The 16052-nt window shown below is 35.4% G+C and overlaps 3 protein-coding genes, 1 long non-coding RNA gene and 1 pseudogene across 11 annotated transcripts; 2 read left to right on the top strand and 3 right to left on the bottom strand.

The window, feature by feature from the left end:
* Positions 1-31: 31 nt before the first annotated feature.
* On the bottom strand, positions 32-4028 carry LOC139812979 (odorant receptor 46a-like). 3 transcript variants are annotated; one of them, XM_071778184.1, is made up of 9 exons: positions 3856-4028; positions 3493-3767; positions 2765-3424; positions 2342-2595; positions 1599-1753; positions 1272-1496; positions 1105-1209; positions 387-542; positions 32-171 (listed from the first exon to the last, which is right to left on the bottom strand). In XM_071778184.1, exons 3-9 carry the CDS (start codon positions 2866-2868, stop codon positions 118-120), a joined length of 1053 nt encoding a protein of 350 aa, XP_071634285.1. In that variant the 5' UTR covers positions 2869-3424; positions 3493-3767; positions 3856-4028; the 3' UTR covers positions 32-117. The 3 variants fall into 3 exon arrangements, with proteins under 3 accessions (XP_071634285.1, XP_071634283.1, XP_071634284.1); XM_071778182.1 differs by having other exon boundaries at positions 1272-1753; XM_071778183.1 differs by having other exon boundaries at positions 1272-1753; positions 3632-3767.
* Positions 3942-6689, top strand: LOC139813494 (adenosine deaminase 2-like; annotated as a pseudogene).
* Positions 6690-6835: 146 nt separating this feature from the next.
* LOC139812983 (odorant receptor 46a-like) lies at positions 6836-9848 on the bottom strand. The gene is made up of 6 exons (XM_071778196.1): positions 9709-9848; positions 9286-9539; positions 8198-8679; positions 8028-8132; positions 7368-7523; positions 6836-7150 (listed from the first exon to the last, which is right to left on the bottom strand). The coding sequence occupies exons 1-6, from the start codon at positions 9810-9812 to the stop codon at positions 7097-7099; spliced, it is 1155 nt and encodes a 384-aa protein (XP_071634297.1). The 5' UTR covers positions 9813-9848; the 3' UTR covers positions 6836-7096.
* Positions 7101-13838, top strand: LOC139812989 (uncharacterized). Of its 4 annotated transcripts, none has more exons than XR_011732002.1 (6): positions 7101-7185; positions 10578-10632; positions 11418-11522; positions 11603-11755; positions 13322-13444; positions 13701-13838. It is a non-coding gene; the product is annotated as an uncharacterized lncRNA (long non-coding RNA). The 4 variants fall into 4 exon arrangements; XR_011732000.1 differs by lacking the exon at positions 7101-7185 and adding an exon at positions 9773-9901; XR_011732001.1 differs by lacking the exon at positions 7101-7185 and adding an exon at positions 10092-10228.
* LOC139812984 (odorant receptor Or1-like) lies at positions 11308-15870 on the bottom strand. Of its 3 annotated transcripts, none has more exons than XM_071778199.1 (6): positions 15624-15870; positions 14969-15231; positions 13850-14195; positions 13316-13433; positions 11559-11714; positions 11308-11474 (listed from the first exon to the last, which is right to left on the bottom strand). In XM_071778199.1, exons 1-6 carry the CDS (start codon positions 15725-15727, stop codon positions 11424-11426), a joined length of 1038 nt encoding a protein of 345 aa, XP_071634300.1. In that variant the 5' UTR covers positions 15728-15870; the 3' UTR covers positions 11308-11423. The 3 variants fall into 3 exon arrangements, with proteins under 3 accessions (XP_071634300.1, XP_071634298.1, XP_071634299.1); XM_071778197.1 differs by having other exon boundaries at positions 11309-11474; positions 13316-13420; positions 13720-14195; XM_071778198.1 differs by having other exon boundaries at positions 11310-11474; positions 13316-13420; positions 13720-14195; positions 14969-15222.
* Between the last annotated feature and the right edge of the window lie 182 nt (positions 15871-16052).

Here is a 16052-nt window from a genome sequence, read left to right as displayed (position 1 = left end):
CGCCGTATCTTACGTTTTGTTTAATAAGATATTTTTGTCTATAAGTTTTGTCTATAAGATTATTTTGCACAGCAAAATAAATGTTATTTTTTTCATTATATACAATACGACAGTCAATTAATTGGATGCTCCCTGCAAGAGATTGTAAGCTGAATAAGAAGTCCTGCAAATCTGCGAAAATAAGATATTACATCACTGCAAAACGCGTAAGAAAGATCCATTTATACTCATGTTAATTTGCGTAATTGTTTCCTGCCCGAAACTCGAATGCCCAGATAACTATCATAATAATTTTTATACCTCAAACACGAATCTCGCAATACACGTAAAAAATATATATATGTAAATTTATGTTTTAATTATTATTTACTAACACATTTACTTACCCAAGTAAAAGTGTTAAGAGATAACGCAAATACTCCGTGATAGGAGAGCATTATTCCTCTTTGGCTGCTTATCATAATAAACATCAGCAATCTGCGTTCTTGCGGTGTCACCATTGTCCAGTCGCTGGAATACACAGCGGTCACGATGCCTTTACTCTACGGCAAGCAAAGCGTTAACCAATCAATATAATGTATTAACTCTTCCCAATTCGGGATAATGTTCGAACAATCATCGCAAGTCTGTTTCGCATTAAAATGTTTCCTTTCAAATATTACTTTGGTGGATAAATTTCTCAGAGTTTTTCATATATAATTAATCAGAATTTCTATCAAAATTTTCCTGACTTTCTCAGAATTTTTCAAATTTTTCATACGAATTGAGTCGTTTTTCAGAAAAGTTGAGACAAAATAATAGATAATAGAGAAAATAATGGAGAAAATATTTTAAATTTTTCCCGCCAACATGCACATTTTTGTAAAAATCAGAATAAATATGAGAAAATCTGTGCAATTTATTAGATATTTTCGTACGGATACTGAAATATTCCAAAAATCCTTGTCCAATTATTTCTGAAAGTATCTGAAAAATTTAAACATATTTTTTAAGAATTTTTTATAAGTAAGTCTCAATTTTTAGAAAATTTCTGAGGAAATATGAGAAATTTTTTGACCAGGATAAGCTTCTCTACGTATTATTTTTAATGTTACGTTTATTTACCTTCAACTCAAGCTCATTTCCATACCAGCAATAGTAAAACAGTTGAAGCAGCATACCATTCAGATATAAAAACATTGAAAGAAAATCAAAGCTGAGTAGTTTCTTCTGCAAGAAATAAATGTACGTCGCACGGCCGAAAGTAAATAAAACGTCTCTTCTTGCGATACCTTTGATAGAATAAAGATACTAGTGCACACGATGAGCAGACTGAAGAAGAAGAAGATCATTATCGTCCATATGAACAACGCTCGTATTTTTTTTACCAGAATGCCCACGAGCAAATGATGTCTGACACATTCCGCGATCGAGGCTTCCGTATTCGGCTTTCGTCCGGAAGAAATATCGCCGGTGCTCTTCAAATTATCCGTCAATCGGCAGCACATCAGCTCGATCTGCGCGCAAACTTGAATCGTGAAGCCGTAAACGAGACAGTCGAAGGAAACGTTAAGCATTATCGCATAAAATAGCGCCAAAAATTGCTGCAGATACGTAGCTAGATATGGAAGTAGATTTGACACGGAATACGGGATGTATGACTTCAACGGCAGCACACGCCCGCCCCCGTTGAGTAGCTCTAGAGCTGGCGTTAACATGAGGCCTAACCCGGTTGCATACGATATCATCATGAACGCGATAGTGCTCCACTTAGCTGTTATAAACATTTGACTTCCAGTAAACATCAGCTACAGATATTTACTTGATTTTTTTATCTTTCTTTACTACGAGCTTTTCTAATTAAAAAGAAATCAGAAATGCGTGCACACACCGTCGACGTACAATTAACTTTAATTATGTTTTAATATTTTATCAAATCAAAGGAAATAAAAAATCTATTTATACATTTTCCTAATCCAATATCTTTGATATCTACATGCATGTTAGATGACAGAAAAACTTTAAGACATAATATTTTAACAAAATTTTATGTTTGCCACAAAGAGTGTTACACAATATTTAATTATGCTAACAGTTAATTAACTGTTAGCATAATTAATTAATTTTTAAGCAATTCATCAAAGCAATTATTTAAGTGCCAAAGTATTTATTAATTTGCAGTATGATAGCAATATCCAGTTAACAAGAAATGATATTTAGACAGGTGATTATTTATATTATATATATTTCTCTTAATTATTTTGGTTGATTAATGATTGTTGATATATGTATTTATATTTTGCGATACGTAACATTTATGTCAAACAACATGCATATTTGCGAATTGCGAATACTCGAGTACCTCTGCGGCTGTGCTCTTCCATTATCAGCTTTTCCGTGGAATTTCTCGGCTGGCACATTTTCACGCGCAGGCACTCCAACAAATCCGACAGCTCGTTCTCCCGCAACAAAAAATTTGCATACTTCACGCACAGCGTTAAGAAAGTCAGTCCTAAGAAGAGTCCTTCGGTCAGCTCTTGAATGCGGTCGCGCGTGCGAATCATCTCTATCACATCGAATATCGTAAACTCGTATATCAAGAGAAAAACCGCGTACCTGTAATTTACCACCGCTTTAAATGATCGATAAATAAATTGGCGAGAAAAGGAGAAGACTCTCATAGAAATGGCGAAATTCACATATCGATGCGGAGAACCTTTTGTATCACTATCTTTATCTTTTGCTGTATGGTATATTTTAGATATAACTGCTTCATGTGTACTACCTGTAACAAAAGCGCAAAAATCCAACGCACATGTTGTCGTCCTTCCGCTCTTTCCATGCGCCGCAAAAACGCAGGGCTTTAAAGTTTATCGGTAGAATGTCCATATCTTCATCCTCGTGTAATTGCTGGCTTTATTCTCGTCCCGTCGTTCCAGCCGTTGCGAAATCTCCTTCGTCTTTTTAATAATGTACAGGTTCGTCTTTCTTTTTCTAGCGGGATAGTAACATTTCTGACAACATCCTATCATTACAATTGCATTTATGCATTAATAATGACATACACGTTGTCATCCGCACATTAAATTTTAATACGACCGAGTCGCCTCGATTTCTCATCGGAGCCCTTTTTCAACATCGCATATATCTCGTTTATCGAAGAAAAGAATTTGTTTTCTATATATAGTACGACGTTAATATAACGTTGCGTGTCTGGCAAAATAAGAATTTGTTGAGCAACTCTTCTGTTATGCAATATTAAATACCCGCAGGAAAATAGAGATACAGAAAGATAGTACTGGACTGGCGAAAGGTATTGTGCTACGTAAATAATAAACTGTGCAAGCTGGAAGTGAAAAGATAAGAAGTTTCCGCGGACTGGTCTAAGAACTGTGTAACTATATATCAATGCGAATTGATTAAAATTGAACCCTCCAACTTTTATCTGAAACAATAAACCAATAATTTCTGAGATATTTGGCGGAAATATTTGACACACGAAATAAAACTTACTCTGTATAATCTGGTTTAATAGTTCATTTCTTTAATCGATAACAGACTAATTCCATTCATTTGTTACCGATTCGTTGTTGATTCGCGAAACAGAGTTTTGTCATCACGTTTGATTTATACGAAAAGTCAATGGACGCACATGTCATTGGTAGTCGTCAACGACGCAGGTGGTCTACGAGTGCCAATGAGTTAGGGGAGAGAAATAAAGATTATTGATTGATTGAGTGCCAATGAGTTTACTGGTCACGCTCGTACACACGTTCCTTCTCACGTATCTATAATGATGAACACGATGGTAAAAGTCGTTCAATGGAGATCGAGCGGCCGCGACGTTCACATCACACAGATCTATTGAGTACGCACGTGTCTTTTCAACGAGGCAGTCTGCCAAGGCTCCAAAAGACTCAACGACGACAATAACTCGCGGCTGTAAATAGTTCTCTACGATCATGGCCAGGGCGATCTTGTTCACTTTGGCGATCCTGATCTGCTGCTATAGACGATCCTCGTGCAACCCCTCGAGAGCTTCGGTCTATCGCTGCCCCGGTTTTTGCATAGGACCCCGCAACAAAACATATCAAGTCAAAGTGCGCTGATTAATTGATGCGATTTATATTTTCTTTATATTGGACATAAAAATAACTTATACTCTGCAAATTATTATAAAATAAAATAATTCATTGTGCAGTGAACTTAACTAAAAATTGCACAAGCTTTTTTGGTTACCTAATAATAATTAACGCATTAATTATCGTCGCATTAATTTTTTCACGGAACGAACTCTGGTTGCCCAATGCTCTTTTCGCTCCTTTGTAAAAGAATTATGTCACAGCATATTATCTCTACGGTAACTTGGATAATCTCACTCCTCAAATTATCTTTGTTTGAAAGCATACGCTTTCTGAGCGATTTTCTCGCACATATTTCAAATTATTTCAAATAACGTGTTTTAAAGCATTATCAATGATTGTGCACGAAACCGTGAACCATTTACAGCGTGAGAACACATTAAAATATCCGCTTTTACGACGGACATGTCCCACAATTTATCGGACGTGACATTTTAACGTAATTTTTACCCAAAAACACGCTAGATAATAAAAGACCGATAGTGGGTGGTATAACTTAAGAAGCGTAATGCGAAAATAAATGTTAACAAAAGACTCAAAGTTATACTTTAGGTATAACTTTAATTTTCTATCGCTTGGTTCACGGCACCGGGATTCTCGCATTTTCCTTATAGGTTTCATCACCGACCTTTTTGCCGTCGCACAACTTTATGGAAGTGATACCGGAAATCGAGAAGTCCGAGGTGTTCAAGATCTTGCACATGCCTAAGGGTGCTGTTCTCCACGCTCACGGTTCCGCTATCGCCTCGCTCCATTATCGGTTCAACAACCTGGCTTATCGCGAAAATCTGTATGTATGCGATAAGAACAGCATCCTGCGGCTCAAATTCTTTGACGTGCCCAGCAATGATTGCAATTGGGAATTGCTGAGCAAGGTGCGTGAAGATCCCGACCCGACGCTATTAACGAGAAAATCAAGCGATCCATGACCATGGTCACAGAAAACCCGAACAGCGTTTACAACACCGTCGACAAGGCATGGGAGAAGTTCGATAGCGTCTTCAAGGCGTGGAAGTTCCTCATATCGTACCGACTTTTCTTCGAGGATCTCCATTATCGCAATCTCCAGGAACTCTACGAGGACAACGTGATGTACGCAGAGATACGATCAACGCTGTCGTCGATATACGATCTCGACGGTAAGACGTAAGGGCCGTTCAAAATGGTGCAGATCCTCTAGAACGTTACTGATAGGCAAGATGCTTTTTTTCAATTATCTTATTTCTCTAGCTTCAGATTAGTAAAATAATAAATAAATAAGATACAACAATACTCGCAACAATATTTTTTCTATTTCTTAATAAATAAATGAGATACAACAATTTTCCCAATTGGTGGTCTCGAAAGTAAAATTACATGAAAGAAGTTATTTTGTTTTGCTGGTTACTTCGATATTCGGCGGCTACAAGAAATATTTCGAGCGAGATAACGTAACATAATAAACGCAACAGATTTGTAAAGAATCATCCGGACTTCATTGGTGCTAAGATCATATACGCGCCACGACGTCTCGTCAACCAAGAAAGAGTAGAGAACTACCTGAAAACGTTGACTACAGCTAAGACGTCACTATCCGGATTTTATCGCTGGTTTCGACTTGGTCGACCAGAAGGACAAGGGGAAATCCCTCAGTGAATTGTCCGACAAATTGAGTACCGTTGAACCAGGAATTCCATTTTTCTTTCACGCCGGCGACGAAATGGTACGGAACGTCGACCGACTTGAATCTCTTCGATGCTTTCTTGCTCAACACCAAACGCATCAGCCGCGGGTAAGTAAAACAAACAGAAGAAAATAAATTAATGATGTGAATTAATTAAATTAAAACATAAAAAATAATTAAGAAGTCAGATGCAAAAAGCAATTTATAATTTTCCCTTATTTATCTAGAGTTATTTCGTAGTGTCTCGGGTTGTCTAAATTTTTATTCCAAAATTTAGTAAAATGAGTTGTAGTAGGTATACCAAGAATATTTGCCTAACTTCACTTTAAAATACTGGTTTTAAACATCAACATTTGCGGTATTTCTTCAGATACGCGCCGTTAACAAAGCATCCGCTCCTCTGGAAGTTAGTGCAGCAGTTAGAAATCGCAGTGGAGGTCTGAGATGGGTTTCAAACTAGGTTCTCGGTCTTGTGGAGGACATGAGGAATCATCCCGCGGCCAGTTTGTTCGCATCGGGCTCGCCCGTGATGGTCTCTAACGACGACCCGGGAGTCTGAGGTACTAAGGGACTGAGTTACGACTTTTACGAGATCATCATGAGTATCATGAGCGTCAACTCAGATCTCAGGAGTCTCAAGCAACTGACGATTAATTCATTGACTTACAGCAGCTTGAGCAAACGACAACAGCGGAGTGCGTTGGGCAAATGTCAAGTCAAGTGGGACGTTTTCGTGGCGAAACTTGCTAATAATGTGGCTCAAATTAAGCTAATAACGACAAATTAGAGCAGCAGACGTGAAAAGTGCCTCATCATCCCTTTTCGTCAATATACGCAAAGATAAAATGATATTCCAGACAGAACAACAGAACGGTACCATAATCCAAAAATATTTTCAGAATATTTATAGACAATATTTTTTATCTACTTTAGAGCAGAAAGTCTTGTGTTCTTTCATGTTTTTAGTGGAACCAGTACCACCTGTGGAAAACTGTGTACCAATTTTGTGGAACTGCATTTTATCTTATAGGATTCTTACTCTTTTATATTAATTATATGAATCACTACTACCTCGTCACATTTTTTAACAATGCACCTAAAAATACACCGTTATATTTGTAATATGCGTCCAATGGATATTACTCTTACTGCGAAGAAACCTGCTAATAGTAGATCTTTTGAAAAAAATACTGCGCCGTATCTTACGTTTTGTTTAATAAGATATTTTTGTCTATAAGTTTTGTCTATAAGATTATTTTGCACAGCAAAATAAATGTTATTTTTTTCATTATATATACAATACAACAGTCAATTAATTGGATGCTTGCTGCAGAAGATTGTAAGCTGAATAAGAAGTCCTACAAATCTGCGGAAATAAGATATTACATCACTGCGAAACGCGTAAGAAAGATCTATTTATACTCATGTTAATTTGTGCAATTGTTTCCTGCCATAACTCGAATGCGTAGATAAGTAACTATCGCAATAATTTTTATACCTCAAACACGAATCTTGCAATACACGTAAAAAAATATATATGTACATTTATGTTTTAATTATTTTTTACTAACACATTTACTTACCCAAGTAAAAGTGTTAAGGGATAACGCAAATACTCCGTGATAGGAGAGCATTATTCCTCTTTGACTGCTTATCATAATCAGCATCAGCAATCTGCGTTCTTGCGGTGTCACCATTGTCCAGTCGCTGGAATACACAGCGTTCACGATGCCTTTACTCTGCGGCAGAAATTTGCGAAAAACGTTAACCAACTAATATAATATTTTTTTGCACGGAGATATTAACTCTTCTCAATGCAAGATAATTTTCGAACAATCATCGCAAGTTGTTTTTTTAAATCATAAAACTTTTTAAACTTTCTGTTTCGCATTTAAATGTTTTCTTTCAAATATTACCCTAGTGGAAAAATGTCGAGAGTCTTTCATATATATTTAATCAGAACATCTATAAAAATTTTCAGATTTTTCCCGCCAACACATCTGTGTAAAAATCTGAATAAATACGAGAAAATCTGTGCAATTTATTAGATATTTTCGTATGAATACTGAAATATTCTAAAAATTCTTGTCCAATTATTTCGGGAAGTATCTGAGAAATTTATATATATTCTTTAAGAATTTTTTATAAGTCTTAATTCTTAGAAAATTTCTGAGGATATATGAAAAATTTTTTGACCAGGGTAAGCTTCTCTACGTATTATTTTTAATGTTACGCTTATTTACCTTCAACTCAAGTTCATTTCCGTACCAGCAATAGTAAAACAGTTGAAGCAGCATATCATTCAGATATATGAACATCGAAAGAAACTCAAAGCTGAGTAGTTTCTTCTGCAAGAAATAAATGTACATACGTCGCACGGCCGAGGGTAAATAAAACATCTCTCTTGCGATACCTTTGACAGAATGAAGATACTGGTGCACACGATAAGCAGACTGAAGAAAAAGAAGATCATTATCGTCCATATGAACAACGCTCGTATTTTCTTTACCAGAATGCCCACGAGCAAATGATGTCTGACGCATTCCACGATCGAGGCTTCCGTATCCGGCTTCCGTCCGGAAGAAATATCGCCGGTGCTCTTCAAACTGTCCGTCAATCGGCAGCACATCAGCTCGATCTGCGCGCAAACTTGAATCGTGAACCCGTAAACGAGACTGTCGAAGGAAACGTTAAGCATTATTGCATAAAATAGCGCCAAAAATTGCTGCAGATACGTAGCTAGATATGGAAGTAGATTTGACACGGAATACGGGATGTATGACTTCACTGGCAGCACACGCTCGCCCCCCTTGAGTAGCTCTAGAGCTGGTGGTAAAAGGAAGCCTAACGCGGACGCATACGATATCATCATGAACGCGATAGTGCTCCACTTAGCTGTTATAAACATTAGACTTTTGGTTAACATCAGTTACAGATATTAATTGATTTTTTATCTTTCTTTACAATGAGCTTTTCTAATTAAAAAAGAATTAGAAATGCGTGCGCACACCGTCGACGTACAATTAACTTTAATTATGTTTTAATAGTTTTAATTATGTTTTAATATTTTATCAAAGCAAAGGAAATAAAAAATCCATTTGTACATTTTCGTAATCCAATATCTTTGATATCTACATGCATGTTAGATGATAGAAAAACTTTAAGACATAATACTTTAACAAAATTGCATGTTTGTCACAAAGGTTGTTACACAATATTTAATTATCCTAACAATTAATTAACTGTTAGCATAATTAATTAATTATTAAGCAATTAATCAAAGCAATTATTTAAGTGCCAAAGTATTTATCAATTTGCAGTATGATAGCAATATCTAGTTAACAAGAAATTATATTTAGACAGATGATTATTTATATTATATATATTTCTCTTAATTATCTTGGTTGATTAATGATCGTTGATATATGTATTTATATTTCGTGATACGTAACATTTATGCCAAACTACATGCATATTTGCGAATTGCGAATACTCGAGTACCTCTGCGGCTGTGCTTTTCCATTATCAGCTTTTCCGTGGAATTTCTCGGCTGGCACATTTTCACGCGCAGGCACTCCAACAAATCCAACAGCTCGTTCTTCCGCAACAGAAAATTTGCATACTTCACGCACAGCGTTAAGAAAGTCAGTCCTAAGAAGAGCCCTTCGGTTAGCTCTTGAATGCGGTCGCGCGTGCGAATCATCTCTATCACATCGGATACCGTAAACTCGTATATCAAGAGAAAAACCGCGTATCTGTAATTTACCAATGCTTTAAATGATCGATGAATAAATTGGCGAGAAAAGGAGAAGACTCTTATAGAAATGGCGAAATTCACAGATCGATGCGGAAAACCTTTTGTATCACTATCTTTATCTTTTGCTGTATGGTATATTTTAGGTATAACTGCTTCATGTGTACTACCTATAACAAAGGCGCAAAAATCCAACGCACATGTTGTCGTCCTCCCGCTCTTTCCATGCGCCGCAAAAACGCAGGGCTTTAAAGTTTATCGGTAGAATGTCCATATCTTCATCCTCGTGTAATTGCTGGCTTTATTCTCGTCCCGTCGTTCCAGCCGTTGCGAAATCTCCTTCGTCTTTTTAATAATGTACAGGTTCGTCTTTCTTTTTCTAGCGGGATAGTAACATTTCTGACAACATCCTATCATTACAATTGCATTTATGCATTAATAATGCCGTACACGTTGTCAAGCGCACATTAAATTTTAATACGACCGAGTCGCCTCGGTTTCTCATCGGAGCCCTTTTTCAACATCGTGTACATCTCGTTTATCGAAGAAAAGAATTTGTTTCTATATATAGTTAATATAACGTTGCGTGTCTGGCAAAATAAGAATTTGTTGAGCAACTCTTCTGTTATGCAATATTAAATACCCGCAGGAAAATAGAGATACAGAAAGATAGTACTGGACTGGCGAAAGGTATTGTGCTACGTAAATAATAAACTGTGCAAGCTGGAAGTGAAAAGATAAGAAGTTTCCGCAAACTGGCCGAAGAACTGTATAATTATTTATTAATGCGAATTGATTAAAACTGAACCCTCCAACTTTTATCTGAAACAATAAACCAATAATTTCTGAGATATTTGGCGGAGATATTTGGCACACGAAATAAAACTCACCGTGTATAATCTGGTTTAATAGTTCATATCTTTAATCGATAACAGACTAATTCGATTTATTTGTTATCGATTCGTTGTTGATTCGCGAAACAGAACGAGTCAAAGAAAACGTGAAGTATTTTTGCATAAACAGCTGCAATCTGTTGCAGGTACGTCGCTATGTATGGAAATGCTTTCGAGGCAAAACAGGATACGATTTCGCAGGTAGGTTTCACGCTTCTTCCTTTGCATAATTCCAAAACGATACTCTCAAACCAATTGCTTACGATATATTATTAAAAAAAAGAGAAAAAGCGCTTAGCTGTCACGAATATTTCGATTTATCTCGTTAAAGAACCGCATGTGTCAATATAAAACATGAAATGTTAAAGTTAAATTTTCGCAATATAGGTATGCATGATAATTAGATCAATCGTATCGATTAATCGTGCGAAACGAGTTCTCTGGATTGCATTTGTTAGTCTTAGTTAATTATCTTGTTTTTTTACTATTTTTCTATTATTTTTTTTTCGTAGAGTTTCTTAGTTGGCATATATATCGACGCGTGAATAATTCAATAGCACCGACCATTTCTGTTGTGAAGCATTATATAATGCTACGTCTGCTTCAGACAAAAAAGATATAGTCGCGATAAATAAATTATAGCCAACACCAATATATTCACGTAGTGAATAAAGAACACTGGTGATGAGGCATAAAAACTCTACACATATCGATGACAGAGATCTTTTTTTTATTTTAACGCTATTATTATCATTAAAAATTTAGATAAAAGTCTAATTGACTTAATATTATTATATAAAGGATATTATTACATAAAAATCTAGATATTTAATAAATGTAGATTGTCACGCAGAATACTGGTTAGTAAAAAATAATCAATAATTTAGAGACAATTCTACTTTAAAGAACTTTTATGTGTGTCTAAAATACACGGATGTAAGAAAATATGTATTTCTATATAAGTTGTCATTCTTTCTATAATTCAGGTGTTGTCACATCGACTGTTGTAGAACATTAAAGGTAGAGTAGGACATTTTCAAAATCTGCAAAAGGAAGAATCGTCGACTATCTTGTTACTGCCGCTAAGCCAGGTATATACATAAAGCACACCGTCATTGCAAACTTACCCCAGTGAAAGTGTCGATGCCTAAGCTGAAAATTCCGTAATAAGACAGGTTCAATCCCTTTTGGCTGATGGCCATCACGAATAGCAGACTTCTCCGGTCTTGCGTCGTGGCGGTCGTCCAATCACTCGAATAAATAGCGTCGCCGATGCCCCTGCTCTACACATACACATGACAAAAAATATCTTTACGCATTCATGGTAAGCCCGTTTGAGATGATCTATAATTCGGCACAAAGTTATCATATAAATGAACATTACACGAATAGAAACGTGTTTTATGATGTTATATTATATAAGGGAAACCGGGGTAAGACCGACTGCGAAATAAAATGGTTCAATCGCTAGATGCTGTTAACAAATATTGTCATTTATTGGATAAATATGATATTAATTTCACCTGAAAAGTTGCATTGCAATGCTTTGAACTTATCTTGAGTTATTTATTAACAGCCGTCAAATTTTTTGAATAATAAGTGTGATATAAAGACCCTCGAAATAAAAATATAAGTAGAAAGGGCTGTAAGGGTCACAACGCGGATCACGGTGCGTTCAGATATAAATATGATTTATTCCTCGATTTACAAAAATCCAAACGTTTCGGCTCCTGTCCGAGCCATCCTCAGTGGTATAATATTAACATCAAAAATATATATTCTCCCTTAACATGGTGAGTTTACTGTTTCAATTTGACAGAAACTTAGTGAGATTAAAAAGTCCAAATCAGTTAGACTAGTCTTTCGTTGTGCGTCGTGTCGATGGGATCTCGTCTTACAGATCGCTCTGCACAGATCATTCTCTTTGCCTTATTTTCTTATTATTCGGTTTGACTGCGATGTATTTTTTCTCCAGACTAACTGATTTGGACCTTTTAGTCTCACTAAGTTTCTGTCAAATTGAAACAGTAAACTCACCATGTTAAGGGAGAATATATATTTTTGATGTTAATATTATACCACTGAGGATGCATGGCTCGGACAGGAGTCGAAACGTTTGGATTTTTGTAAATCGAGGAATAAATCACATTTATATCTGAACGCACTGTGATCCGCGTTGTGACCCTTACAGCCCTTTATACTTATATTTTTTGAATAAGATAACTAAATTCACAGATCATAATGTATTAAAATTTACATTTTCTTTTTGTGGGTATCTAAAAGTAATATTTTATAATAAATTATATTGAAATAAAAAATTTAGTGTATAAATTAAAATAAAATTGTTATAGGATAAAAAGAATTGTTGGATATGGAGTAAAATGAATCAATTATATATACCTATCCTTTTATGTTTTATCTTTTGTATTCTCAAGAAACAATCATTGGTGATGTTTAATTATTGTAAATAAAAGAATAATATCCTGATCAATCACAGCTTACTCTTTTACCTTTAAACAACTTTAAAATTTTTTTTCTTTTAATAATAAAAAATATAATTAAATATAAAGCTTCTATTAATTTACTTCTTGATCTTTTTTACCATTTAATATAGTCCGTTTTAGCCTATATATAGATAGGATAAAACGGGCTAAAACTCACAATTGATAAAAGCTTAATAAAAATTTAATTTCGATAAGTTTTAAAAATAAACATTCTAAAGTTTTATGTATAATTTTAACCGTTTAATACAAATAATGTAGGTGAAGGGGTGGGTCTTGCCTCACTTTCCTATACAATTCATATTTTGCTTATATTATTCCGTTACGAATTACAGATTGAAACAGGCATTTAATTTAATTAATTATTATTCATTTTCGATCACCTTCAGTTGCAATTCATTTCCATACCAGCAGTAGAAGAACACTTGAAACAGCATGCAGCCGAGGTACATAGTCAACGAGAGAAATTTGACGCTGAGAATCTTCTTCTGCGAAAAAAAACTTATCGTTAGGTCAGTACATTCACGCAGTACTTACCGCGACACACGTAGCGAATTATACATATATTCAGTGATAGCGACACTTTCTTTTATCGATGATTTGCTATCTGCTATATTGGTATCTATTAGTTTAAGTATTTATTTTTAATATTATTTCAAATATTTTTCAATATTTAAAATAATGTTAAAAGAAACAAAATAAAATTAGATTAGGCCAATATTAAAAGAATTTGAGATGCCAATTGAATAATCGTAAGAATCATCGTAGGGATTTCAGTTTACGCGACCTTGGACATTTGGAAAATACTGGTGCACAAGGTGACCATGCTGAAAATGAATAAAATCGCCACGGTCCACACAAACAACGACTGTATCCTGCGCACGATCTCGTGTACGTATAAGTGATGTCTCACGCACTCGCTGATCATCGTGCCTTTGCTCGAATCGATTCGATATTGCTCTGGACGATCCTTGAAGATCTTCGACAGACGATAGCGCAGCAGCTCGATCTGCCCGCAGGCGTGAAGGGTGAAGCCGTAGACGAGGGAGTCAAACGAAACGTTCAACAGTACCCCGTAAAATATTGCGCCTACGTGCTGAAGGTAAGTCGCCAGGTACGGATATAAGCCGGATATCGAGTACGGCAGGTATGTCTTGACCGGCAGTGGTCTGTCGCTATTCTGAGGCCCCACAATAGGGGCGAGTATAAGAGCTATACAAGTAGCTTGAGATATACTCATGAAAGTTCGAACGCACCACTTGGCTGTGACAGACATAAATATTAAAAATATAATTTTTTCAAGTTTATACATATCAAGTACATATTTTAGAAAAAGTATATCATAGAAAAGAAAAATAAAGTCACAGTCTGATATAATAAATGTCGTTGGAACATGGCGAAATATATTTTTCGAATTTAATTTAATACATTTTGAATTAAAATTGATATCAATGTACTCTATTACTGTCTATCAAAATTTTGATTGCATTGCTGTAGCAAAAGTATATTAAAAATTCGTATTATTAATAACTTCAGTTTTAAATATTATTTAAATTATTCCGTCCGTACCACTGTTTCTCGATCTGTCTGAGATGTGCACCTTAATGTAACTACGATACCACCATGACTACGATGTATTTTTGACTTCTGCAAATCTTGAGGTAAGCCCACTCCCCCGGATTTTACCGTTCTCTAAATTAATGCGGTTTTTTTTTACAGTGGTTATGTCCACAGAGTTTGCTTCTCAGCTCGCTCTTGACAACTCCTAGGGAAGGAAGCTCTTTGGCCCCGAGGTTTGCAGAGATCTGCCTAATAAACGCTGAAGATGACTCGATGCAGAGTCGAAACGTTCGTTTAAATTAACTTTGTTTTAAATTATTTGTTTTTATCGCGCACCAAGTCCCGCGCTGACTCGCATTAGCCGTTTCCTATTTGTTTTTAACCTTTTCACGAGTCTAACATTCTTATTATTTAAATTATTATTTTTAAAATTCATGGTTTGTACTAATTTCGTCAGAAAGACAATTACTGAATACCTTTGCGATCGTACTTAAGGAGGATCATCTTTTCTTCGGAATTCTTTGGCTGACACGTTTCGCTTCGAAAACAGTCCAGCAACATGGACACTTCGTTTTGTCGCGCTAAGAAGTTTCCGTATTTAAAGCAAAATGCTACATAAGTTAACGCTAGGAAGAGTCCTTCAGTTATATCTTCTATATTGTCGTGCGTCCTTACAAGCTCGATTACTTCCAATATCGTAAACTCATATAATAATGTAACGATGGCATACCTGGAAATTCTATTATATCTTAATATCTTAATAATTTTAATTACATCTTAATTAAGTAGAAATATCCAACAATGTCTGATCGTAAAATCTTAAATGAAACAAAATGAATTGACTGAGCCTAAAGTAGAAATTAAGTAAAAACAGATTTTCCATGCATGCAGTCAGATAATGTAATCAGATTACAATTCTTTCACATTAATATTTTATTAAATATAAACTATGTAGCCGCAAAATAATTATCTCAATAAAAATCTCATTAACAAATTAATTTTTCAATAATGAGAACAAAAAGAGAAAAATTAACTGCATATATATAGATTCGAATATATCAAGTATATACAACATACAGATTTATATCTGCAATAGAGGCATGATGTAGATAGAAAAGTATCGTACAATACCTGTAGCACAAACTTAAGCAACGAACGAAAAGATTATTATCCTTCTCTTCGCTCCATGCACCGCAGAACCAGAAAACTCGGAAATTTAATGGCAATATATCCATAATTCCGGGACGGCGCCGCTCCGATGGATAGTCTCCCTCTTGTCATATATCGCTATGCTTTGAAAAATATAAAACTTGTAAAAAAAATATATAACGACACATTCTATACATTGTCGACGTCTCGTGAATTAGTAATGACATCGCTGGGACGTTCCTAAGCGTTCTTTAACATTTAATGTCGTCGGGCAGCGGGAGAATTTGCTGATTTTCTTTCTCCGCTACATTTTCTTCTTATTGTCTCTGTATTCATTTTTACATGTTCATCATACGTCCACGATGACATTACCAGTCATTTTTTAAATTATGAACTTACGTAATGTGTGCA

Source organism: Temnothorax longispinosus, chromosome 5 (assembly GCF_030848805.1).
Source record: "Temnothorax longispinosus isolate EJ_2023e chromosome 5, Tlon_JGU_v1, whole genome shotgun sequence".
In the NCBI taxonomy this organism is placed as follows: Eukaryota; Metazoa; Arthropoda; class Insecta; order Hymenoptera; family Formicidae; genus Temnothorax; species Temnothorax longispinosus.
The sequence above is the reverse complement of the archived record's forward strand: the minus strand, read 5'-3'. Positions and strand labels throughout refer to the sequence as shown.